Raw genomic sequence first — 24,937 nt, forward strand, 5'->3', positions numbered from 1 at the left:
AAGAATAGGTCATCAAGCGTGAATTTCATCTGAAATCACATGGATCTTTTTCCCAAGAAGTAACTTAGGTTGAATGAATAGTGTGGATTTCTTCTGTGAAATGATTTGAGGAATGGTTTATATCATTCCAATTACGAGACCCGAAAGAGCCCCGTATCAGTATTTATTGTCAATACCTCCCCGTAGTCAAGTGGACCGCGCCAACTGGCGAATCCAACAAGTCACGTGAATACGAACTGACCGCCCACGGCAGCTCCGTCATGCCTGGCCAGCCAACACTCATCTCCATCATCAATCCAGCAGCTTCCATTGTCCTCGTTGTTCTTGCAATCGTTCAACTTCCCTTGATCCTCGTGATCTTCCATTTCATATCTCATTGAGTCCAGCAAACCCCACATATCCCGCCGCCATGTCGGACCTCAAGTCCATCGTCCCAGAGCTCCACAACGCCCTGGAGCGCAAACAACTGGACGCCGCCAACGACCTCCTCAGCCGAGCAAAGCGCGCCCTCCTCACCCAGAACGCCCTGTTCCCTACTCCTTCCACACCTCCTCAGCTTGTCGCTCTTGCCCGACAGGTGCTCGAGCTTGGAGCCATCGCCTCAATCCGCCAAACCGACGCCCAGACCTTCACAAGATATTACCAGCAACTGCAGCCCTTCTATGATCTCGAGCGACACGCCGGCTTACCGGGCCAGGACTCTTCCGATGTCGATTTTAGCACTAGCCAACGTAGCAAGATTACTGGTCTTTACTTGCTGCTGCTTTTGAGCATGGGTGATAGCGCCAACTTCCATACCGTGCTGGAGGGACTGGTCGAAGAGGCTAGCTTGAAGGATGCCCGAGTTGAGGATGACGCATATATCAAATACCCCGTTGAGCTGGAGCGAAACCTCATGGAAGGAAGCTACGATAAGGTGTGGCGTGAGACCAAGTCGGAGCGTGTGCCGTCCGAAGACTTTGGCCTGTTCTCGAACGTAAGTGGCTATTGGCATTCCATACACCTCCTGGGCCGGTTTCGGGAAACCAACCATTTACTAAAACTTGTCTACCCAGGTTCTTATCGGTACTATCCGCAGCGAAATCGCCGATTGTTCCGAGAAGGCATATCCCTCCCTTCCCATCTCCAACGCCAAGAATCTCCTCTTCCTGGAGTCCGAGGGTGCGGTCATTGAGTTTGCCCAACAGCGTGGGTGGATCCTTCGCGATGGACGGATACACTTCCCTGTTGAGCCTGAGGCGGCCACGAGGTCCGAGAAGGACATCCTGGTGGCCAGCGGCACCGTTATTCAAAACACACTAGGATACGCTCGGGAGCTGGAGACGATCGTTTAATCCAATACGATCATGTTACCAATTGATATGACTGGTTTATTAATTTGTTTTGGTCTTGGTCCTCGGGTGCAGATGTACTTGTATACCTGTCGGTGTTGCATTGTGATTTGATCTAGCGTGCTCATGACAACATTCATGCCTAGAGTTTGGTATTGATCATCCTGTTCAAACCCGTAGCTTTTCGTATCCGCACCTGGCTTCTTGTATATCCGATATTACACCATGGCCCTCCATACACAAACACGACGATCGTAGAAACTGCTGGAGACGCAAAGCACTTCAGATGAGGCTTGCGACTCGCTCGGCACCTCTGACCCCCTCCATACATCGCTAGCATAATTCATGCTCTCATGCTCCGTAAACTCTGCCAGTACCTGAATACTCCACTCGGAGCTTTGATCCTCTTGCTTCAGAGTTACCCGCACAACCCTTGTCCCAGCATGCATGCAACTTGCTAAAACTAGGAATTGCTGCTCTTGGCTACCCTTCACTCCAGGAACAATTGTTGTATTAAGAAGCTGCAGTCGCCAAACACCACCGCCCAGGCCTTCCTCCGCGAGAACCTCCCCTCGTCGCGTCGCATGATACACTCGCAAACTCTCATCATAGCTTCCAGTCAGAAGAATGGGAGCATCGTCGACCAGTGGAACTGGTAGTGGCATAATGGCAGTGACACCTGCAGTGTGATGGCGGGCCCGATCATCGTGCTCGAGAAGCAATGGAGCAAGCGGTTCCGTCTCATCGACTTCTTTCTCGGCGTGACTGACGAATCTGCGTGTATGCAGCGAGCCAAAATCATTACCCGTGTACATGAAAGGAAGCTTGTTTTCTTTTCCCTCGTTTTCTCCAGAAGACGGGGTCATTGCTGCGAGCGCAACGAACCAAACCTCAATCATCTGCTTCGCTTCGAACGAGCCCCATTCGTCAAGACCATCTTCTTCAGTGATATCCTTAACGGTCCCAAAGACTGATGTCCGGCTATCTGAGAAGGTCACGGCGAATCCATCCGCAGCAGGGTTGGAAAACCAGTTCTCCGGAGTCCATGCGAGAAAAAGCGCTGGGACTGAAGGGTCATCATGGACTTGCTTTGTCCATATTTTTTCGATATTTGGTTGACTTGATGTATCATTACCCGAGTCAGGATTCACATTAAACAAGGCGATACATCCTGTGCTACTTGCAATGGCGAATTGGCTTCGATTCCTTGGGTGGAAGTGAAGATCAAAGACGGCGTAGGGAAGTGGCACTTGTTGCACCAGGGATCTGCTGAAGTGTCAGTTGCTGTACGAATCAAATTGGTAGACTATCTTGCTTACAATTCACTTGTGGCAGGATCCAGTTTCCAGAGCTGCACGCTTCCAGTTTTGGTTTGTTGGATTTCGCCTTCGCTCTTTGTCTCGGACAAGAGATAGGTGCCCACAACGAAGTGGTTTGGAATTTCCGGACAGAATTCCAGACAACTGGGCGGTTGGTCCAGAAACACTGTGTTCGTAGATTTGGGTTGCTGCACAGTATGTGACATTGTGATTGCGTTGGATCTAGAAGTTGAATTGATGCTGCGGCTCCGAATGTTGGTGGGGGGCTGATATTTCACAGTGGGGCAATGTCATCTGGAGTCAAATGTTGGTACTCTTCTAATATTGCATCCAACACTGCGTTTTGAGATGAAACCCGAAAGACAAGTTGCAATGGGCGATATTTATGAATATCAAATTAAAGGCACCAATCACAGTCTCGGAAATTATAGAATGAATCATTTCTGTAACATCATTCTGGATTGTTTCACACAAAGTGATGCAGTGCGACATTCAGCAATACCTTGGTTTTCCTTTGTCCATCCTAGAGATTCCAGAAAGTCGACTCAACAGCAAAACAAAGTTCAAGTTGCCTTTTCTTGTCGACATAATGTCACTAATGTAGAAGGATCTGCATAAAAAAGTGAAATCATGTGTTTTATCTTTCCCCGCACCTGCTTAGCCGTGTTGCTCGGTCAGCAGATGACGATGACCAGACTATTTCATTCCCTGCTTCAAACTTGCCAGTGAGTTAGGGCACTATTTAAATTTTAGTGTGCGCTGCATATATTCATACTACGCAAACAAAAATGTCGCTATTGTTCAATACCTTGCCAGCCACGGCCCGGGTATCTCCTTCGCCTTTCAAGGTCGCTGTCGACAAAAGTCGGCTCACCGAGCTCGAAACCCTGATCAGGCTATCGAAGTTGGCTCCTCCTACATTCGAGAACTCTCAAGTAGATTCTCCATATGGCGTTACCACTCATTGGTTGGTAGCCATGCGGGATCAGTGGCTGCGGTCTTACAAATGGTACTGCGTCTGCACCATGGTTGTCATATTGGGTATGAATTCGAGCCAATGTTGACATTAACAGGAAAACCTCTGAAGATCGAATCAACAGTTTCCCTCAGTGGACAACTGAAATTGAAGATCTGACGATTCACTTTGTTGGCCTATTCTCACGGAAGAAGGACGCCATTCCCATTTTGTTGATTCATGGGTGGCCCGGTAGGAGTTCCCTGATTAAAAATGCTGCTAAGTTGCAGGTTCCGTGACTGATATCTCAAATAGGAAGTTTTTTGGAGTTTCTTCCTATCCTAGATCTTTTTCGGCAAGAGTATACGCCAGACACTCTGCCATATCATCTGATTGTCCCTTCAATTCCCGGCTTTACATTCTCGTCTGGCCCTCCACTTGATAGGAACTTCGACACATCGGATATTGCCCGCGCGTTTGATCACTTGATGAAGGATCTGGGGTTCGAGAGTGGATATGTTGCCCAAGGTGGTGACATTGGAAGTCGCATCGCTAGAACCTTGGCCGTTGATTATGAAAGCTGCAAAGGTAAGCGGTCCCAAAGTTGACACATGAGCAAGTTTTATATTGGGTCTGGTACTGACTTTAATGGGGAAAAAGCTGTGCATCGTAAGTAATGTCAACGGGCTGTTATTTGAGTTTCCTTTTTCGATATTAACTCGAAGCAGTCAACGTGACATTCATGGGTCGACCTGAAGGCATGACGGACGAAAAGTTGAATGCGTTCGAGATACAGGGCCTCGAGAGATTCCAAAATTTTCGAACCATGGGGTGTGGTTATTCAGTGGAGCATGCGACTCGACCAAGTACTATTGGTCATGTTCTCGCAAGTAACCCGATATCCTTGCTAGCATGGTAAGAAAATCCGAGAGACAGGACACGAAGACTTGTATACCTGGCTAACTGGGTTAGGGTTGGTGAGAAGTTCCTGGAATGGGTGGACGACCCTCTGACCCCAGAACACATTCTCGAATCTATCACGCTGTATTGGCTGACTGACACAATTGCTCGTTCCATTTATAATTATCGCCAGGTGCGTCGTTATAAAACTAGCGTTTGGAATAAAAACTGACGCTAATCTAGAATTACCCCCCTCCCCTGTCGCGGCTGCGAATGAACCACGTTGGTATATCAAAGTACCATTTGGTTATTCTGCTTTCCCCAAGGAGCTTGCACCACTCCCTCGCTCATGGGTAGAAACGACCGGTAATCTAGTTTACTGGAGTCAGCACCAGAAGGTATGTTTCACCCAAATTAGAGGAAATAACGAGCTAATTTACAATGTCAGGGTGGTCATTTCGCTGCGCTTGAGCAACCAGAAGCCCTCAAATCTGACCTGGTGGAATTTGTGCAACAAGTCTGGCCGGATAAAAACAGCAGCAAATGAAGATTAGAAAGCTTTCATGGTGATCCATCTCTATCTGTGTGATATTAGGATTTGAATTTTTCTCGAGGCTGAAGTCGAAATTGTAACGAGTGATAACTTGAAGTATATAACAATACAAGTCTCGCAAATAAATTTCCTCTGGATGAACAGGATACTAGTAAAATGAGGCCTTAATAATACGGAAGAAGATTCACGATGACATGCGACTTGAACGGACATATTTTTTTGCCATCCGAGCATTGTCACATGCAGCTTTAAAGTGAAGCATCTCCCAGGCCGAACGCTTCGGGATATCAATAAAACGCCAGCTATAAGCTGTATAGTCTAGGTAATATTGTCTTCCTTTTACCTTCTGTAAGTTTGTGAAATCAGTTTACTTTGAAGCAGACCATCTGTTATTTATACTAGCAGCCTTCATTGCATCCCAGGCTGCTTACTACTAACTTAGTTATAGTTGCCTACGGAACTCCACATGCGGCTCCGGGCCAACTTACCTTTTACAACAAACCGCAACAAAACATCTCACCTGCTAAACCCAGGCAGCATGTGTTCCAATGGGGATCCTATGGACATAGATCCCATTCTCTCGGACGACTCCAGCTTCTACGGCAAGTGGTTCCTTCACAGAAGTCCGGTCTAGTTAACATCCAACACCCCGCTGACATCACTCCAGGCGATGAGAATGAAAAGAAACGGCTGTCTCAGCAAGCAGCAAGCTTCGACCCAGAACCCTACTGGTCTGGGATTCATTCAAACCTGCTCTCAACACTCCAAAATGAACTGAGCGCACCATCCAAATCTTCCAATCCGGAAGAAGAACCACAATCCGCAACCGACCAACAAGACACAAAAACACCCCCGGACCAACGTGGACGCAAAGAGCATATCTCTCACTTCCTCTCACGTCTTTCGCCTTCAAAAACATTACTTTCTGACATCGGCCCTTGGATCTGGATGTTCGGCCCGACCTCCAAAGCCCAACTAGACCAGGACGTCCCCTCGTTCCTCCGAAAAGGCACAGACCTACTCCGCGCCTTCGAGGCGCAAAGCGCAGAGCTCCGCGCTGAACACGACAAATCCAGCGCAAAGACGACGGCCGGACTGACGCGGAAATTGAATCCGCTCCGTCGCAGTCTCGAGCAGGATATTCTTCACGCGGCGCGGGAGACGGGTGTTGTTTATGGGAAGTGGATGCTTTTCCCCAGTGCGCGGGATGTTGATAATGTGTGGAAGAAGGTTGTTGTCGCGTTGGATAAAGGGGAGTTGGGTGATGGGGCTAAGGTTGCTACGAATGACTTGACTGATAAGGCGCGGCTGATCTGTATCTACACGAAGGATTTCGGGGATAAGGAGGATGTTAAGCGTGTTTTGAAGGGGATGGTTGCGATGGGACTGGTGGATGTGGAGGATCGGCCGATTTACTACAAGTGTGATGCTTTCACCTATCTGGATATCACGTCGAAGAATGAGTATGGATTGAAGGCGAGTATGTTTTCCAGCAGGGATGTGCTGAGTGGGAAGGTTTGACGGATTTAATATCTTGCTATGGAATTATAATGCGACATGATGTTATGATGTTATGATTATCATCGTATGCAGTGTGTTGGTTGGGTATCTATTATATGTACAACTTTGAAAGTGGAGCGTCCCGGAAGGCCCGATGGAGACTTGACCCCGGCATAGGTATCAAGCTCGTCGCATTGATGCTCTGTCGACATCGGGGCCTCGGGCTTTGTTGGAGATTTTGTCGGCGTCGCTTGGGCGGGCGACCCCATTGCGAATTCGTAAGGCGAGCGGACACCTGCGTGTGGGCCAGGGTGATGGGTAAAGTGGCAGTTTCGAGACGTGGTGAACATGAGTCAAGCCATATCAAACGCTAATGATCTTCAATCATCATTGCTGTCCTTATTCATGACTTGCTCACAAGCCTCACGAATTTCCGCAACACCTTTGACTTCACCCCAAGCATCCAGTAGTTTTTTGACCTCATCCCAGTCCTTTAAGGCGGCCTCGCGATTGTCCTCCGAAAGATATTTCTCCAGCCTTTGAGGCGAGGCAAGAACCCACTGGACAGTCTCCTTCTCGTTCTTATTATGAGTTGGAGCAGGCCGTTGGCTTCGTTCCTGCTTAATGCGGCGGCGGTGTTCCTCCCCTTCTTTGATAAGACCGCCAGCAGTCTCAGCAACGAATGAAATGGCTGGACCCAGAGTCTTGGTCATCGTCAGGGGCGCACCGCGCTCGTCCATACTTTGCCGCATTTTCCCAATTGTTTCCACGGCTCGGATGAGCTTGGAGTAATTATCGTATACAAGTGCTTTGCGCTCCCCATCTCAGGGTACGGACATCTCCAACCAGTGTATTTTCCGCCTTGAGAATTGTTGACAGGGATGAGGTTGATAGGAGTTGATCGACATAACGTTGAGGGTCGAAGTCCGCATTGTCTAGCTCCGTACCCGTCTCCAGGGTCGAGGGGTTGGAGATATCGCCTGCGTCGGTGTTGCGGGGTACGCTATGGGATCGAGATCCGCCGGGGCTATCGGAACCAGGAGGTTTGAGCTTATAGTAGTCTCGTAAGGCTGAGCGATTCCGGCGTCCGCCGATGGGGTTGGGAGAGACGGCTCGCGCAGTCGACGGAGTAGAGGCGGCGCTAAGGCCGCCGGAGATGTTGGTGTTTAGTACATCGAGAGAGGGGCGAGAGGAAGCTGGACCGGGCGAATGGCCACGAGAGGAAGCGATTGAGGGGCGGGGGGAGGACAATGTTGACATGGTGGGTGATGAAGGAAGTGAAGGTGAACGGGGAATGCGGCGACTGGCTTCTTCCCCGGCGGGCCGGGCCCGTGCTTGCTGCTTGCTTTGCCTACTTCAACATTTCAGCTGCTGCTGGAGCAGATCCAATCACCACAATGGCCAGCTCAGAGCAAATAGCTGCTCAAATCTTAAACACAAAGTCACTGCCTGTCTCGCAAAGCTGGTTAAACACTCTCCTGACAAACTCCAACTCTGCGCAGCGGAATATTCCCGCCTCCGCGCTCACAAAGACAGCTCTCTTCCGCGTCCTCGCCTCTGATTTCCGAGAATCCCTCACTACGAGCCCTTCCACCGTTCTCCCCGTTGACATAATCGATCCAACTGTACAAGAGAGACGCCTACAAGGCCCAATCCCAGTCCAAGTCCTCGACATCGAAGACATCGGAACAAGTCTATGGAGCCAAGTCGAGGCGATTGAGCGCGTCGAGCGCGGAGAAGCAATTCGCGGCAGAGAAGTGGTGCGAACTATCCCAATAAGCGATGATAACGAAGGCGCAGATAATGCAAATGGTCGTACGAATAATCAAGCTGCTCCAAACGCGTCGGGGAGCAGTGGCTATGGACCGCACCGGTTGATTCTACAAGACTCGGCTGGCACTAAGACGGTTGCTATCGAAATGAAGCCAATAGAGGGTATATCATTGGAAAAGCTTTCCATCGGTGCGAAGCTGGTTCTTCAAAATGCGACGGTTGCCCGAGGCATGGTCTTGCTTAACCCAGGATGTGTCACCTTGCTCGGCGGGAAAATCGATGCCCTGGATCGGCCATGGAAGGAGGATAGGAAGAAACGATTATTGGAGCGAATCTCCACTCTCCAAGGAACTTGACGTGTGGCAAGTTGATATGCCATAACCGCTGCATGGCTGTGCTTTGTAGACAACCTACAGTGCCCAATGGGCCGCATTGGATCTTTAATTTTGAAGCAAAATAATATATACCCCGAGGCAAGCGTCTCTGAAACTCCCAATTAAGGCATTGAATCGATGCGTGCCTTTGGATGTTAATGACTACAACTTGAACCTTTCACTATCCTCCCAACATCAATTAATCGTGATCACCACAACTCTGGGGGTGGTATTGCCCAGGTGGTATCAATATATTACCTAGCCTGGGACTGAGACTGTCTCGGGCTCCAGGGCTTGTGGTTCATTGCAAGCCTCCTAAGCTCTATAACTACTATCTACTACCTAGGTATCTACTACTAGGTAGCACGTCACAACGCTAACCTCAAGTTGCAGGCAGTAAACTGAGCGTCTAGAATGGCTTTATCCACTGCTAGCTTACATTCTTGCATATTACTAACACGGATTAAATTCAACCTTGGAACCAATCTAAATACCCCGGAGCAGTATTTTTAAGGGTAGTGAGTTTTGCATGGAAATATCATATTAGTACTAGAATATACGACATAATGTACTAGGTAGGTAGGGATGAATAAAAAACAAAGACCAGGGAATCGAGCAAGGCCACCTGGATAGTGTCGCTATATCCACTTTCATCCACCAAGATCTTTAGTCATAAAACGCCGATTGAAAACCTCGTACCCAAATATCTCAGCCAACTCAATGGGATTGCGAATGTCGTTTAGCTGGGGTTCCACCATCGTGACCACGAGCCCGAAGCTTCCGACTATCCTTGAAACCTGACTCTAGACGGGCTTTCAATCATGCAATCCATATGCAGTCTGTTACTCCTCGCGAAGGAAGGCCGACCCTGAATAATCATTCGTCCGATTCCCTGTACTCTCCGAATGACTAGGAACATTGATGGGCAAAAAATCTTGCTGCGGTATGGAATTTGCGACTTACCTTCTTCCTCCTAGAACCTTGGAAGGTTGTTAGCTAACTCTCTTTCCCAATTAGAGAAACTTTGTTTAAACGCCGTGCGACTCCGATCAAGGAAGTCTCTTGTAATATAAATGCTAGTTGCGCATTCGGGCAGCCTTGTTGACGCTGTAACAATCGGGGTCCCCAAGCTCGTCTCGCCGATGATACGCATCATGGGGAGATTATCGAGAACAGCACGGTTACCCTGACCCCACCCAGCAGGATACAGGAAGGCGTATTATATCCAACTTATCAGGGGGTATCCATTCAGCCATTGGAAATTTTGATTGGACAAGGTGGTGGTGGTGGTGGTGGTGGTGGTCTGGAAATCAAGAAGGGCAGGAGCAGTACAATCACGGGGAGACTACGCAGTTTACAAAGAACCGACCTTTCCAAATTCCTACGAAGCGCAATACCTATTAGTGGAGAACAGATAGTGGAAGACTTAGGTATCATCTTCATCAACGGGATATTCATTATCATCGGCTACACAAATGCGTATTTATCATGAATGAACTGGCAATAACTATGCCGCTTGGCTAGAAACAGCATGGCTGAGCTCCTCCCAGCCCTCCCGTCGCCATGGAGCGATCATGATAGACCGGAATGCATCCGGGGCATTTCCGGTTCGGGCATGGGCCTGGCTGAGATCAGAGGCGTCAAGGTTACCGTGCGGCGGAACGCAACGAAGAGCTCGCTCAACAGACATAGCTGCAGGGTATGGGTGGTCCGAAGATGCCGAAAGCTCCATCCACCCCGAAGGCTGACCCGGGGACAGCATGATGGCCGCGGTAGCTTCGCCGAGGTGTCGCAGTTCCTCTGAGGCTGCGTTTTCTCCAGCGGAGCCCATGATTGAGATCGCAGCGAGAAGTTTGATGAGTCGAGCTCGGTCGTGAATTTCGATATCATCACGGGTGATCATGATATGAAGATCTGACTCAACCGCCTCGACTGTATCCTTGTCTCCGTCTAAAATTGCGATGGCTCCTAGTAGACTGACGGCTCCGACGTGTTCTGGGTGGCTCTCGACGCAGTCGAATAACTGCTGGCGGGCCACCGAGCGCTCCTCTTCTCCACCCTTGGCCCAGAGAACTTGGGCCAGAAGACATACTACGTCCGGGGCGCTATCTGCTTCTTGCAGAGCATCGCGGAACATATCGATAGCCTGATCCATTGATTGCAGGAAATAGAAAGCGAGGCCTGCGGTCAGGTGTGCTGATAATCGCATCTTGCTGCATCCTTCTGGATCAAAGTTGCTAGCATCTTCCTCTCCGGAGAGAGTGAGAGCGGTCTCGGCTTTCTCCGCGGCCTGTTCGTAATCACCACGAGCAAGAAGAACACGAGCAAGATCTGCATTGGCCTGTGCGAATCTAGAGAGTGCAGCCGGGGATTCCGAAGCTTCGAACTCGGTCTCCATGCCAGAGCAGACGGTCTGCAAACTGCGCTCAGCGTCGGCGGTTTCTCCCATTCTCTCTGCCAAAAGGGCGGACAGGTGGACGAATGGTAGATCTGAGGGGTCTTGTGCACAGAGCTGGTGGAGGGCGAAAAACGGTTGGATGAGTTGGGATACTTCGTTAGAAGCTGACTCATCGACGAGAAGGTGATCGAAAAGAGTCAAACTGTACTGTCGCTTAGGAAGCACGGCAGAAGAATTTGAAATGTCAAACGCGTGCTCGAAAAGACCACGGGCTTCATTTTTGTCGCCGTAGAGGAGGGCAAGTAATCCCTGTCCAACCCATGCCTGGGAGTAGTCGGGGTCCGTAGACTGAGCACGGGTAAAGGCTTCGTTGGCGAGCTGAACAGAGTTGTGGAGAAGGTAAAGTGCCCCAAGGTTAGTCCAGGCCTGAACACTTCTGTCATTGAGATGAAGGCTGCGGACGAAAGCGTGCTGTGCGACCTTGGGGCTCATGCTTGTTGTGACAACGCCAAGCGAATTCCAGAACTCGGAGTTTCCAGATTCTAGCTCAATGGCCCTCTTGAAACATCGCATTGCTGCCTTGAGGAACTTGCGAGGCTTCTTCGTACCGGGGGCGACATATGTGTCTCGGAAGGCTCTATACTCGGCCCATCCTAGGTTATACCATGCAACTGCTTGCGCATGTGTGTCCTTGATCGAAGTGTGGATTGCCCGCTTGTAAGCCAGGATGGAGAAGTGGATACATGAATCAGACGAGACTGCGTCGTTCACGCTGGAGTCAAGCCAATCTTTTCCAACTCCGTCCACTTCAAACATGATATTAAAAGCTTCATCGTCGACTCCGGTGGAGAGCAGGGCCTTGCAGTCGGCGGCGGAGAGCTTCCCAACCTCTTTACCAATATATGAGAAGTTGGCACAAGCATCACCGACAGCCTTCCACATGTTGAAGATATCGGATCGAACAGACACGATTGAGGCTGCGACTTGGATAACCTTGCATGCAAGCTCGGCTGCGTCATGAAACAATCCTGAATCCACACTTTTCCAAGAACTCTCTGCTAGTGTTTGAAGGAGGGCAATTGTAACGCCAATGTCACCCGGTCGAGAGGCGAGGACGTCATTGTAACTGGAAATGGCATCATTGAAGTCACCAAGCTCTCTTTTCACATTCGCCAGCATATACCGTGCGAACCAGACGTGTTGCTTCTCTTCCTCGGAGAGATTGGTCTCTAACTCACGCGCATGCTCGAATGCCTTGGTGGCTGCAACATAGCGACCAGAATGATGATAACTCTCCGCAAGACCGACCCAGGAATGATAATCCCCAGGAGCGAGTCGCAGTGATGCCTGGAATGAAACAATGCTTCGTGCATATTGTTGTTTGTTGATCTGCACAGTACCGAGGGCCGCATATGGCCAGCTATAGCCCTTACGCTTCGAGCCAGGTGATGGCTTAGCTTTGCCAGAATCAACGACACGTTGTGCGACGACCTCTACAAGGTCCCATTCCCGTTGATCTGCGAAACTTTTAGCGAGACGCTCGGCAGCTTCAATCTCCGAAGTCGAGAGCTCGAAAGCTTTGTGGAAGCATCGTCGCGCTCTGGTTTTGTCTTTCTTGTAATCCGCAAAATAGAAACCGAGGCTGGTATACGCAGGAGCGTAGTTCATATCGGCCGTGATAGATGCGAGGAAGTAAGAGTAAGCTCCATTGCGGTCCTTCCGAGCCGCTCTAGATTGATCAAGCTCCCATTTGCAGTACCCAATGCGGTATAGGAGCACGGCCTTGAATGTCTTGTTATCGGGTTGTTCCTCATTCAGACTGTCCAGCGCACCGAGAAGTCCCTCTAAGGCTGTTTCGAAATCACCATTCAATCCCATACACCAAAAGAGCTCGCCACGAATTTTTACGTTGGTGGAATCACGCTCCAAGGCACGTTCTAAGAACAAGACGGCATCTGCGTAGTCCTCATCGACCTGGAGGATGAGACCGATACCAAGAAGACACGTTGTTGATGTTGGATTGCGTTGAAGTATCTCTTCAAAGATCGCCTTGGCTTCGGAATGGTAACGAGGAGATTGATAGTAGATGTAGGAGTTGGCGAGATTGATGTTGAGCGAGTCCTTTGTGTTGCTGAAATTGAATCCGGTGTAGCTAGAGACTTCTTGGACGTTTTTGATCCCGTCGCCAGCTACTCGAGCGGCTCCCTCATATTCTTCAAGCATGAGGTGCAAGTCGGCCATGATGCGGTGTGCGATGATAGATGAACGTGCGCTATCAAGTCCTTCAATCATTAAGATCAAGCGATCCTGCGCAGAGAACTCTGTGTTGTCGGTGATTTCGGTAACTGCATCATCCTCCGGGGCTTCCTCCTTAGGGAAAGGCGAAAGCTCACTTGCAAGGAAGCCCTTGAGAACCTTACCCAACCCATTTTCCGGGAAGAATTCGATAAACTCGCGGATAACACCGACGTCCCACTGAGAGTAGCTTTCAATATCCTGCCATTCTAAGACGATGGTCCATGCAAGTTCAAAGGGGTGTTTGATAACGACCATATCCTGAGCAGCGCGAAGTATTTCCCTTCTCTTGGTGTTCTTTTGCTTGGGGTGTAAGACCTTCAGTTCATCGTAGGCGCGTTCGAGCAATTTTTCTTCGTACTGGCGTCGGAATTCATCTTCGTTGGTCCAGTCGATAATGCCTCGATACAGTTCCTCCAGTCCCATTCGTTTGAAAGCCTCTCGCTTCACTTCCACCGTCACCTGATCGAGGCGTGCTCCGAGACGAGTTCTTCGCTCTCCGATCTCGCGATTGATGAATTCTTTCTCTTCCGCTTCGGTGATCTCAATTAGGCGTAGATAGGTTTGGGAAGGGTGGGGCATGCGGCCTTCGAGGACGCTGTAGATCGAGGAGGTTGGGAGTTGTAATTGTAGCGCACGTTTATACTGGGCTTTGGAGCCTCGACTCCGGGCTATGTTGGTGTATCTATCGATCGTGTCCTGACAGCGGTGCATATCCTCACTAGTGGTCATATGAGTATTTGTCCCGCTGATACGAACACAGGAACATCAATACATACCCATCGGCAAAGATCTGGGCCAGTCGGAGAGCTGCATCGTGCCAGGCATCAAGCTTGGAATTTCCCTGTTTTTCGTAGAGGGTTACTAGACCCTGCCAAGCTGTGCGATCGCTGTCTTTAATGCGTGTGGCCGCTAAGTAAGCTTGTTCAGCTTCATCGGTGTTATTCTGCTTGTCATAGGCGAGTCCGAGGAAGATGTTCCTAGTTGGGGGGGGAAAAGTTAGGTGAGCTTGCTCGCGGTCGCGGGGTGGAAACATAACATACCCATGGTAATTCTTCGGGTCTTGTTGTAAAAGACTCCTCGCTTTCTCGACTGCCGTAGCATAATCCTTTGCATCGATGGCCGACCGCACGGCCTTCAATGCCGCCTTGCTCGACATCGTTATGAGCTGAAGGTGGAGGAGGGGGAGGAGTTCAAACTGGTGTGGTGGAATGTGGAGCAAACCGTAGGTCGATCCTATCGGTTAGCGCGATACGTCACCGCTTATCGAGTTATCAGTATGTCACCTGCCTCACTACTCTCCTCTCCATCCCATCTCCATTGCTTCAAACAAGTTGCTTCAATCACTTACCAGGCTCTCGAAGGCCTCAAGGCAGTAAGGCTGCCTGCAACTCTCATTCAGAAGATACACAACCATCAACACCCAAGATCAAGGTAAGTAGTGTTTGCCGTCAGCTGCAGATACAGCTGCCGTAAGGTATTGGGCTGGGGCCCTTGCAGTGGATTGGGCTAACTTATAGCTTCCTCCGGAAGAAACATTAGAAATCCAACCGATAAATTTCTTGGTCAGCTTTGAACGCGTTTGCTTGCGTAGTCTTATCTCCCTCCTTAACGTCCTTGTCGAACGCGGGATCGCTGTGCACCTCCGAGATGGGCCTGCTGCACCTTCACATTGACGGCAAAGTCTTCCGAGACTCACATAATCGAGAGGTCACATTGAGGGGTATAAATGTTGCTGGCGACGCCAAATATCCCAAATCACCGGATCTTCCCTCTTTTGTTTCCGACAAGTTCTTCGAAGGTGACGATGTTTCGTTTGTTGGACGCCCCTTTTCCCTCGAGGATGCCCATATGCACTTCAAAAGACTTCGTAAATGGGGATATAACACAATTCGATATATCTTCACTTGGGAAGCTATCGAGCATTCGGGTCCTGGGAAGTATGATGACGAGTGGGTTACCTTCACCATCGAAGTTCTCCGCATAGCAAAGCAATATGAGTTTTATGTGTTCATGGACCCCCATCAGGATGTGGTGAGTCGATACCTTCGTCTTATATTCCATCGCATGCAAAGCTTACATGCACATTCTAGTGGTCTCGGTTGTCTGGTGGCTCTGGAGCACCAATGTGGACTCTGTATGCTGCGGGTTTGGACCCGAAGGGCTTCAAGAAGACCGAAGCCGCCCTTGTCCAGAATACATACGATATTCCTGCCGAATTTCCGAAGATGATTTGGAGCACAAATTATACTCGCTCGGTTTGCCAAACGATGTTTACTCTCTTCTGGGCAGGCCGCGATTTCGCCCCCAAAGCCATCATCGACGGAATTAATATTCAGGATTATCTGCAAAATCACTTTATATCAGCCTGTAGATACCTCGCCCAGAAGATACATGATGCAGGTGATCTTGAAAACGACGTGGTCATCGGCTGGGAAAGCATGAACGAGCCTAACCGCGGTCTGGTTGGCGTGCAGGACATCTCCATCATTCCGGCGGAACAACAACTACAACTTGGCACGTCTCCCACAGCATTCCAGGCAATGCTAACGGCTGCTGGGCGAGCATGTGAAGAAACGACATGGGGCTTCGGTAACTTCGGTCCCTACCAGACAGGCCGGGAGCTTGTGGACCCAGAAGGCGAATCTGCCTGGCTCCTACCTGAAGACGCCGATATTGAGCAAAAATACGGATGGAATCGCGATGCAGGGTGGAAGCTAGGAGAGTGTCTCTGGGCTCAGCATGGCGTGTGGGATACAACCAGTGATACACTGCTGCAGAAGGACTATTTCTCGAAAGTGCCCAGAACAGGGGAGAAGCTGGATTACGAGATCTTCACTAATACCTACTTCCTTAACCACTACCGAGCCTATCGAGATGCAATTCGTGCTGTCTGGCCACAGTCAATCATGCTTTGCCAACCACCCGTGATGGAGGTGCCGCCTGACCTGAAGGGCACGGTGGACGATGACCCTAACATGGTACATGCGGTCCATTTCTATGATGGACTCACTTTGATGACAAAACACTGGTGAGCTCCATCTTGTAATCCTCGCTATCCAAAATCATGTATGCTAACGGCTCTAGGAATCGCCTTTATAATGTGGATGTGATTGGTGTTCTTCGGGGCAAGTATTGGACGCCAGCGTTTGCTGTCAAGATTGGAGAGTCTGCAATTCGCAACTGCCTGCGGGATCAGCTCAAGTTCCTGCGTGAAGAGAGCTTGAATTACATGGGCAACCACCCGTTGCTATATACCGAGATCGGTATCCCCTATGACATGGATGACAAGAGCGCCTACAAGACAGGCGACTACAGTAGCCAAACTAGTGCTATGGATGCTAATCACTATGCGCTAGAGGGAAGCACGGGCAACGGATTCACCCTGTGGGTCTATGCAACTGAGGTAAGAGGCGATGTCCCCATTTGAATGCGCGTGTTTTATTAGTCTCTAATGATTTGCAGAACAATCATCAATGGGGTGATTTCTGGAACGGCGAGGACCTATCCATCTGGTCGAATGACGATCTTGAGCTCCCTGGTGGCGCCGAGACTCGCTCACTTGATCCCACCTCTCCCGCTTACTCCGAGAGTCATAGCAATGGAGACCAGCCGCAAATCGACACCCAGAATCTCAAACGAGCTTTGACATCTCCTTCTATTTCCAGCAGCCTTGCTCGATCTCCCAAAGGCTATCGTGCGGCAGAGGCCTATCTCCGACCCAGTCCAATTTACGTGAGTGGACAGTTGGAGAGTCATCTCTTTGATCTCCAAAGCTGCACCTTCACGATGTCCTTGACAGCACAGGCGGCAACTACTTCGGAAGCGCCTACGGAGATCTTCCTCCCAGACTTCCATTTCCCGGAGGACCAGACAGCGATTAGTGTGAGCGGTGGGAAATGGCAACTGGATGTGGAGGAATCTTCCAGGATCCAACGCCTACGATGGTGGCATGCGGAAGGGGAGCAAGACATTAAGATTGAGGGATACAAACGCAAGGTCGGCGAATATTCTAATTCGGTCGAGGAGTTGAGCTACCTGGAGCAGTGTCAGCGGGGCCAATGTGTTATGATGTGACATTCAACTTTATTTCTCCTGCTTTGTTTAGCGGTTGGGAGATCTTCACTTGCAATAATAGTAGTACTGGCAGTAGTCCATCTGTGTTTTCCCTAGTAGTATGTACCTAGATACCTACTAACTAACTAGTAAATATTACCTAGGTAGAGTTATGCAGACCCAGATCCATGGATGACCCGATGCATAGTACTAGTAGTAGAGAGAGATAAGATAAACAACCGGTGACGACGGAGGGGCAAGCTTACTATTAGAATGACCATGCACTAATACTATAAAACTTGAAAAAAAAAAGAAAACATAATCTTTCCAATTGCGAACCCGACGTTGTTTTTGGAAGGGCGAAGAGAATTTAGTGGAGCGGTGTGGTCTGTGTTTGTGCCTGTGCCTGATGAAGGAAAAGCTCTCAGCCCCGGGGCATTGGCATTGGCACCGCGAAAGCCTTCTCCGGTTTCCCTCCCGCCCACTGGCAGTTACTCTCTTGCAAACACCTCAACAACCCATTTTCTCACCCCCACCTCAATCTCGACCCTCCCCCCTCCACATTTCTTTTTGATATTTGTTCTTTGCGTCTTTGACCTTGGCCTTGTTCCTTGAATGGCACCTGTTGCTTCGTTCCACCACTAGAAACAGTCCTATCGGCCAGGGTCAACAAAGTATCCAAATAATCCCTCGCCTTGGAGCCTTGGATACTACTCGGCTCATGAGAAGATAGTTCAAATCCCGACCTGACCTGAACTGCACCGGACGAAACCCAACAAGAAAGACACCGACCATCCCCCGCTTCACCACGCCCGCCTATTTCGCACCTCCCTCGTGCTCCCGATACCCTCTCCCCCTCCAAACCCCGTCCCGTCACGCCCCGCTCAACACAACAATCTTTCTGCACTCGGCGTGCCGACACGATGGCTGCCGAGGAGCTGTCAGATGCCGGCATGGCCGACATCATCCGCGCACTAGAAGTCATTCATAGCCCAACGTCGACGAATGAGCTTCGCAAAGAGGCCCTGACATTCGTCGAATCGTTGAAGGACAACGATGCGGCCGCCCGGAATGGTTTTCTCCTGGCATCGCGTACGGACCATGCCCCAGTGGTGCGATACTTCGGTCTCACTCTTCTGGATCACGTCCTGCGCCACCTACCTTTCACCAATTCCGAAGACGCGATAAACATACGATCCATGATCCTGCAGCTCGCCGAGAATACACGCGCCGAAGAGCCCAATTATTTCCGCAACAAGATTCCCCAGCTGTGGTCCGAGGCTGCTAAGAAGAGCTGGGGCCTGGATTGGATGGACATGGATACTGCTTTGGTCAAATTTTGGGGATCGTCTCTCGTACACAATGAGCTCGTGCTCTCGGTCCTGGAGACCCTCTCGGAGGACGTCTTCTTTCGCGAGGATACCGTCTCTTCGCTTCGTGGCTCCGAGTTGAATCGTGCTCTCGTGGAGATTTTCACTCCTGCTGCGATTGTGGAACAAATCAACCCGGACAACAAAACGAACGCGACGCTGCGCTGCGGTGACGAAGGCTGGCTTGTCCGGATCTGTGAATTCCTAGATAATTGTGTGCAAAATGCTTCGAGCTCCTCGCAGGCTCGAGATGCTGCTGTAAAGGCTTTGACAACTCTGCGATCTGCGCTATCTTGGTCTATCTACAAAGCTGTTGTGGCTTCCCAGGTTGTCTCAAGTATCTTCAGGGCATTGACTTGCCAAGATGATCAGGTTCTCCTCGTAAGAAAGGATTCTGCTTGAAAGGAAATAAATTCGCTGAAGGCTAACATCTTATCTAGGCGGCAGTCGAAGCTCTTCATTCCCTATACGGAAGAAACAACATGGGAAATGAAGACTCGCACGGTCTTGTCTGCTTGATCTTCGAACCCGATTATCTCAATACCCTTCAAAATCTATACCAATGGTCAATCGTGGAGCCTGACGACACGGATGAGCCGAAGTACTTGATATCCAAAAAGCTCTCTGAGGTAAGATCTTTCATTTCCTTATTGCCCGAGTAGCCCTATACTAAAGTTTCATTAAGATGGTATCATATATAGCCGGATGCCTGGAAGATGATAAATTCCTCCAAAATACCATGAATCGTCTGGACCTCCCGCTATTCTTCAACTTCATGGTGAACATCATGCAGCACCGGAGCTTGATTGTTTCCATTCCCGTACTGCACCTTTGGTCAAGGCTTCTTGCTATTAGCAAGATTGGCAGATCGGACTTTGTTCTAAGCTTGACACCTAGCTTTCTGAACATCTGCACGCAGCGCTTGACACGCTGGGAATCCCTACCCTCCGACTCAGAGGATCCCACAGTCCAATTTCTGACCGATGATATTGACACTCTGCCCGAGCGTCATGCCTTTGTAGGCAACTATCGCCGCTACTGCTCCTCTGTCATCGAGACCATTACCAAGAACCGCCCGCAGGATGCTGTTCGCGAAATCTTGGGCCGAGTCGATGACAACCTGAATAATCTATACAACGGGCTGGAACCGTTTAACAGTATGCTCATTTCCCATTATCACTATGAAGTATTAAAACTGACTCTAATCCTGCAGTGTCAACCTTCAACAAGTCGGCCATCTCACTCATGCGTGCGGACGCCCAGTTTGCGGTCGTCGAAGCTGTCGTCAAGGGGTTTAACAAGTGGCTTGATTCGCACGGCAAAGCACCTCAGAATGATGTACGGCTTCCATATTCCCCGCCGAGGTCCCAACTACTCACAGTATGAACAGGAGCAGGAACGCAGTGAGCTGGAATTTGCCCTGGAAAACTGGGCCTCTAATCTGATGCAACGGTCTTTCGATGTTCGTCTTCTTCCCCCAAAATTAATTCTCGACATGCTGATAATAAATGCAGGACCCTGTTCTCAAGCAACGCGTCATAAAATTGGTTGTGGATATCTCATCCCGTGCCCTGGACAACCATCCCGCCTTTGCGCTTAAGGTCCTGGAGCACATCCTCATGACCCGTCTTCCGGACCAACCTGGATATCCTGCTTATTCTGAAGCCGTGAAAGAGCTTCATGGCCTTGCCAGTCACGAACTTCGTCGTCTCGCAATCCGCTATGCGGACTATTTCTCAGTGAGTGTTGCTTGTTTGAAGAGACGACTCGTGTTACTGACCTATAACCTTTAGACGTTCTATGATTTGCTAGAGCCGAAGATCCGGGAAATTACTCAAGCGAATAGAGTAGACGATAAACTGCAAATGGAACTGACATCCATTCTGCTGATCATTATGTGCGACCCTATATCTTTCGCTCTGGTATTCCTACGCTAATATTTTCAAGGCAACGCGCAAGCAATATTGATCCTAACCTCCGTCAACAGCGACTTGGCGCATTCCTCGAACCTATCCGCGAGGCTTGGCAAGACGAATCTTTCAGACAGACCAGTTCCTCCTTCGACGGATTCTGCAGGATGCTGGGATTGGAAAATGTTGGCTCATATATGCAGGCCAAGCAAGCTTATAAATTCGCCGATTGGTCGGAGGTGATCCTCGATGAGGAAGGAAAGGTTGTGCAGGAAGAGATGACAAGGAAATTCCAGGTAGGAGACACCATTTCAATGGATTTGCCCCCTCATCTCTAACCAACAATTCAGATGCTGCCACTTCGAGGCACAAAGACTATGTTGGCGGTTTCCACAGACAGGCTTAAGAAGACCTCGCCTGCCTACTCGGTTGGCTGTGATATGTGGCGTGATCTCATTCCACAGATTCTCCCGACCCTCCTTCAACTCGTCACGTAAGTCACTCCAATCAAGTATTTACTAACCAATGCTAACTTTGAAATTTCAAGTCATGCACACGCCTTCCACAACCCTGGCAATTGGGCCGTCAGTGATGAAATGCGTGCTGTTGTTGAGCGGATCTTGACCGACCGATTCTGGCAAGCCGGAATTTCGAGCGGCAGCCGCGATGACTTTTATGCCAGAATCACCGCATCCAAGGCCACCATGGAAGGATTTGCTTCTTCTGTTCGTGGCAAAATCAGAGCAGTTCGTGAATCCTGTTACTCAATGCTGTTTAGCATGAGCAGAATGCGTGACCAGTTCTACGGGTTCGCTGAACTGCCCGGCCCCCTGTCTCAAGCTTTATTTAAAGACTCAGAGCATCTTTCCTCCCACCAGTACTCAGTTCTGCTGAATATATCCCGCTGCCTAATCGACGACTGTCCTGTCCAGTACCGCAGCCACTTCCTTCCCCCCCATGCTTGCCACGTTGTTCGGCAGCATTGACCGCAAGATCACGACTGAGTGGCAACTAATTGAACAGCGAAAGAACGGCGTGTCGGACGGCGACCTCACAGACGAAATGAAATCAGAGAGCGTTCTCCGCCAGCTCACTTACTCCGCTGTTATCATGGTCGCTAGCTTGTTCGATCCCCAGAGAGGAGGTATGATAAACAACAACCGCCCGTTTAAAAAGCGCCCATTGGGCAATAAACCTTGCGGGGCCTAGGACTGTGCCACTGAACTAATGCTCATTAATAACCCAGACCCCGATGGTACCGAATCTGACCCCAGCGCCCCCCAGCCCACCCCCGAACTTTCCGACTCCATTCGCCACTTTGTCCTTTCTTCTCCTGAAATTTTTGAGCCGCTCATGCTTTTCTGCACTCATGCTCTTAGCATGCGAGATACCCGATGTTGTAGCATTATCACTCGTGTTATTCGATCGATCCTTGCCGATTTCGCCCCTCCCAACAACAGCGCCACGACCATGACCATTCGAGAGTTCATCTGCACAGAGGTACTGAAGGCTTGTATCACGTCTGTCCACGAGCCCTATTTCGTCGATATGCAGAAGGACCTGGCTCAACTCATTGCTTCCATTTGGGTTCTGTATGGATTTGCGAGTGAAACACCCAAATCCGTGCTCCTGAGTCTTCCCGGGATCACTGAACAGAAGTTTGTCCAAACAGAAGCGGCTCTGCAACGATGCACGTCACCTAGGCAGCAACGTGCTTTGATTCTCGACCTTCTCGAGCCCCTTCGCGGAGTGAGCATTGCTGAGCAAGGTAAAATTCTCGGCTCCCGTGAAGAGCGCCGTAAGGCCCGTAGCGCTCTGCAGGAGAGATACATGACCAACGAAATGGAAACCCAACAAGAAAGTCAACGGGTCGATATCAATGATGGCCCAGATCTCTCTGGCGTCGCTGACATGTTTGGATAAACGCTATATTAAATTAGTCGTTGAGAATATGCCTGTCCAAGTCTTGGTAACGATGCACTCCGCTACTGACTTTCGACTGGAATGGAATACCCCTTCCAATCCAAACCCTACAACCACATCACAACTTCACTCGACCGTCCGTTCAATCTTACAGTTCTTCTCTCCTCTTCTTACTTTCATGCTTCAAGCTTACGGACTACCCCTGGCGGCGGCGCTTTGAATTGTCATTCTATAGACGAGCCTCTATACGTAACATAGATGGCTGAAAAACACCATGATGATGCATAAATTCATTCTATAATAATCAAAAAAACAAAAACATTTATCATTCGACGTGCATCTACCGGCTCATCCTAGGTCCTTGCATTCTCAACACGCCTTATAACTGGTGACCACTACTTAACAAGTAGATAACCAAAGTAAGTATGTCTTCAATTCTAAGGCTTGACAGCCACACATCGAAGACCATAGTAAGTGATGTATTGAGACCCATCCTCTTTCGTAGTTCCACTCCGAAGCATACGACACATCTCATCCAAACAAGACTCTCTTTCCTCCTCGGTCTTCAAAACATTCAACCAAGGGTTACCAATGAGTTTCATAAAGCCCTTAAGACCACCATTGATCTGAGAATTCATCTTCAAAGGCTTTGGCTCGAGAGTAATATACCTGACTTCAAACCCTGCCTCCTCGAGCAGGCGTTTCATGTAGTCATCAGAAGGATGGAACCAAGGGCATGCTGCCTCTACCTGCTCGAGGGGGACGCCGTGGTTTACTAGTGAATAGGTGTAGGACGTGACCATCTCAGGAGCATTTCCGAATCCGCACATCTCGAAGAAGAACGTTCCTCCCGGCTTCATGGATTTGAAAATGGTTTCAATCGTAGAGACGCGAGTGGTTGGGTCATTCAGAATCCAGTGTAAAGCGGCATTGGATGATCTGGAAATTGTTAGAACACGAATTCTTTTTCTTCCCCCAGTGCGATTCCGGTTGAATCTTACACTTTATCCCATTGTCCATTCAGGATATCCTCTTCCTGGTCCAAGTGTCGACAATCAACGACCCGAAAGTCTGTGGTGACGCCGCCGTAGTTGAATGTTTTTGCGGCCTCGATCATTGCTGAGGAGGAATCTACTCCCATTACATGGCTTACTGCGGAGGAGTAAGAGGTGGTGAATTTCCCATCGCCACATCCGATGTCGAGGACTCGGTCGGTGGGCTTGAAGTCGATGTCCTGAACGAGAGTATCCGAGAAGCGAGGAACGAATGAAGCGACAGCTTCGTAGGTCTGTGATTTGTTAGGATATGAAGTGGAAGGACGTATACTTGAGAGATCCGAACCTCAGTAGACCAGAAGTCCTTTTGACGAGCATCAACCTGAGCCATATTGAGAGATTATTTTGAATCTTTTGTTTGTTTGACGAGAGGGTTGAGGTCCAGAGGCACGGAAACGACCGAATATGGTCCTCTTTAAATACTCTTCATACTGGCTCCATGTTGTCTTGGACAAGAAGTTGAAGGTAAGCAGCCCGGAGTTCCGGTTCTAAATCCGCAAGAGTACACAAGTAATCTGGGGATATGAACACACAAGCCAAATCAGCCATCATTACAAAAGGCCTTTTTCAGCCTTGGGGGACTATAAGTGGACCCGAAATTCAGATTCAGAGAAAACGCAAGCCACAATCGCATATTGCTTTGTCGCCGCTCTGATCATCCACTGGTATGAAGTGGCGTATTATGACAAAGGACGATGAGAATACGCCGGCTGCGGTCGTATCATTTCTCTAGAGCGCCTAGAAACAATTACCTAGGTACAGGGCAAATTCGTTATCCTTGACGAAGTGATTTCGAAGTGGCCAACTTCAGCCACTGCAGTCCATACTTTCCATTAAAGGATCATCTACAGGATGTGAGGCTTGCGAACCACAGATATGCTTATTTTTGTACCTGAACGGGAAAGTGTAAGATCTTGGCGTGAGACAACGCTTATTTCATGATCTCAAAAAACCGTGACGGCAAAGTCAAATATCTAAAACTTGCTTATCTTAGCTCTCAAAATATGGAGGGCAATTAATCAAGGTAACTAACTGTTGGCCGATAATTAAGTACTATCAGTACGGGTGGAAGAGTAAGTAATAGTCCGACTCTTGCAACATGAAGGGATGTCCCAGGTGTGAACCTTGAAATTATTTGAATATTTCAGTATGGAGAAATGAATTATTCCACACCCTATGTACGTACTATATTTTTGATTAATTTGAACCATTTTTCAATGGGCGG

The 24,937-nt window shown here is 49.4% G+C and overlaps 10 protein-coding genes across 10 annotated transcripts; 6 read left to right on the plus strand and 4 right to left on the minus strand.

Annotated features, from left to right (window-relative positions):
- Positions 1-409: 409 nt before the first annotated feature.
- rpnL (proteasome regulatory particle lid subunit rpnL) lies at positions 410-1,334 on the plus strand (the record flags this gene model as incomplete). Its single annotated transcript, XM_057097686.1, has 2 exons — positions 410-976; positions 1,056-1,334. 2 exons carry the CDS (start codon positions 410-412, stop codon positions 1,332-1,334), a joined length of 846 nt encoding a protein of 281 aa, XP_056966179.1.
- Positions 1,335-1,549: 215 nt separating this feature from the next.
- On the minus strand, positions 1,550-2,856 carry N7533_001037 (uncharacterized protein; the record flags this gene model as incomplete). The annotated part of the gene is made up of 2 exons (XM_057097687.1): positions 1,550-2,597; positions 2,651-2,856. The coding sequence occupies 2 exons, from the start codon at positions 2,854-2,856 to the stop codon at positions 1,550-1,552; spliced, it is 1,254 nt and encodes a 417-aa protein (XP_056966180.1).
- A 582-nt stretch (positions 2,857-3,438) lies between these two features.
- On the plus strand, positions 3,439-5,052 carry N7533_001038 (epoxide hydrolase family protein; the record flags this gene model as incomplete). Its single annotated transcript, XM_057097688.1, has 7 exons — positions 3,439-3,659; positions 3,724-3,857; positions 3,921-4,193; positions 4,334-4,520; positions 4,578-4,705; positions 4,749-4,903; positions 4,954-5,052. The coding sequence occupies 7 exons, from the start codon at positions 3,439-3,441 to the stop codon at positions 5,050-5,052; spliced, it is 1,197 nt and encodes a 398-aa protein (XP_056966181.1).
- Positions 5,053-5,596: 544 nt separating this feature from the next.
- Positions 5,597-6,579, plus strand: N7533_001039 (DUF1917 domain-containing protein; the record flags this gene model as incomplete). Its single annotated transcript, XM_057097689.1, has 2 exons — positions 5,597-5,681; positions 5,726-6,579. The coding sequence occupies 2 exons, from the start codon at positions 5,597-5,599 to the stop codon at positions 6,577-6,579; spliced, it is 939 nt and encodes a 312-aa protein (XP_056966182.1).
- A 359-nt stretch (positions 6,580-6,938) lies between these two features.
- Positions 6,939-7,818, minus strand: N7533_001040 (COG1/VPS51 family protein; the record flags this gene model as incomplete). The annotated part of the gene is given in 2 exon segments (XM_057097690.1): positions 6,939-7,381; positions 7,392-7,818. The coding sequence occupies 2 exon segments, from the start codon at positions 7,816-7,818 to the stop codon at positions 6,939-6,941; spliced, it is 870 nt and encodes a 289-aa protein (XP_056966183.1).
- A 137-nt stretch (positions 7,819-7,955) lies between these two features.
- N7533_001041 (OB fold domain-containing protein) lies at positions 7,956-8,687 on the plus strand (the record flags this gene model as incomplete). Its single annotated transcript, XM_057097691.1, has 1 exon — positions 7,956-8,687. One exon carries the CDS (start codon positions 7,956-7,958, stop codon positions 8,685-8,687), a length of 732 nt encoding a protein of 243 aa, XP_056966184.1.
- Positions 8,688-10,212: 1,525 nt separating this feature from the next.
- On the minus strand, positions 10,213-14,557 carry N7533_001042 (SKI complex subunit tetratricopeptide repeat protein SKI3; the record flags this gene model as incomplete). The annotated part of the gene is made up of 3 exons (XM_057097692.1): positions 10,213-14,119; positions 14,178-14,378; positions 14,442-14,557. The coding sequence occupies 3 exons, from the start codon at positions 14,555-14,557 to the stop codon at positions 10,213-10,215; spliced, it is 4,224 nt and encodes a 1,407-aa protein (XP_056966185.1).
- Positions 14,558-15,048: 491 nt separating this feature from the next.
- On the plus strand, positions 15,049-17,475 carry N7533_001043 (sterylglucosidase 1; the record flags this gene model as incomplete). Its single annotated transcript, XM_057097693.1, has 4 exons — positions 15,049-15,432; positions 15,492-16,429; positions 16,486-16,804; positions 16,864-17,475. 4 exons carry the CDS (start codon positions 15,049-15,051, stop codon positions 17,473-17,475), a joined length of 2,253 nt encoding a protein of 750 aa, XP_056966186.1.
- Positions 17,476-18,377: 902 nt separating this feature from the next.
- On the plus strand, positions 18,378-22,657 carry N7533_001044 (karyopherin MSN5; the record flags this gene model as incomplete). The annotated part of the gene is made up of 12 exons (XM_057097694.1): positions 18,378-19,205; positions 19,265-19,453; positions 19,510-19,981; positions 20,038-20,162; positions 20,215-20,286; positions 20,339-20,563; positions 20,618-20,721; positions 20,772-21,030; positions 21,085-21,227; positions 21,282-21,611; positions 21,667-21,878; positions 21,981-22,657. The coding sequence occupies 12 exons, from the start codon at positions 18,378-18,380 to the stop codon at positions 22,655-22,657; spliced, it is 3,636 nt and encodes a 1,211-aa protein (XP_056966187.1).
- A 437-nt stretch (positions 22,658-23,094) lies between these two features.
- N7533_001045 (class I SAM-dependent methyltransferase) lies at positions 23,095-24,923 on the minus strand (the record flags this gene model as incomplete). The annotated part of the gene is made up of 3 exons (XM_057097695.1): positions 23,095-23,596; positions 23,659-23,935; positions 24,899-24,923. The coding sequence occupies 3 exons, from the start codon at positions 24,921-24,923 to the stop codon at positions 23,095-23,097; spliced, it is 804 nt and encodes a 267-aa protein (XP_056966188.1).
- Between the last annotated feature and the right edge of the window lie 14 nt (positions 24,924-24,937).

The sequence above is a fragment of the Penicillium manginii genome (assembly GCF_028828005.1).
Source record: "Penicillium manginii strain IBT 31320 chromosome Unknown utg000001l:1.0-3466041.0:1.0-3467806.0, whole genome shotgun sequence".
In the NCBI taxonomy this organism is placed as follows: Eukaryota; Fungi; Ascomycota; class Eurotiomycetes; order Eurotiales; family Aspergillaceae; genus Penicillium; species Penicillium manginii.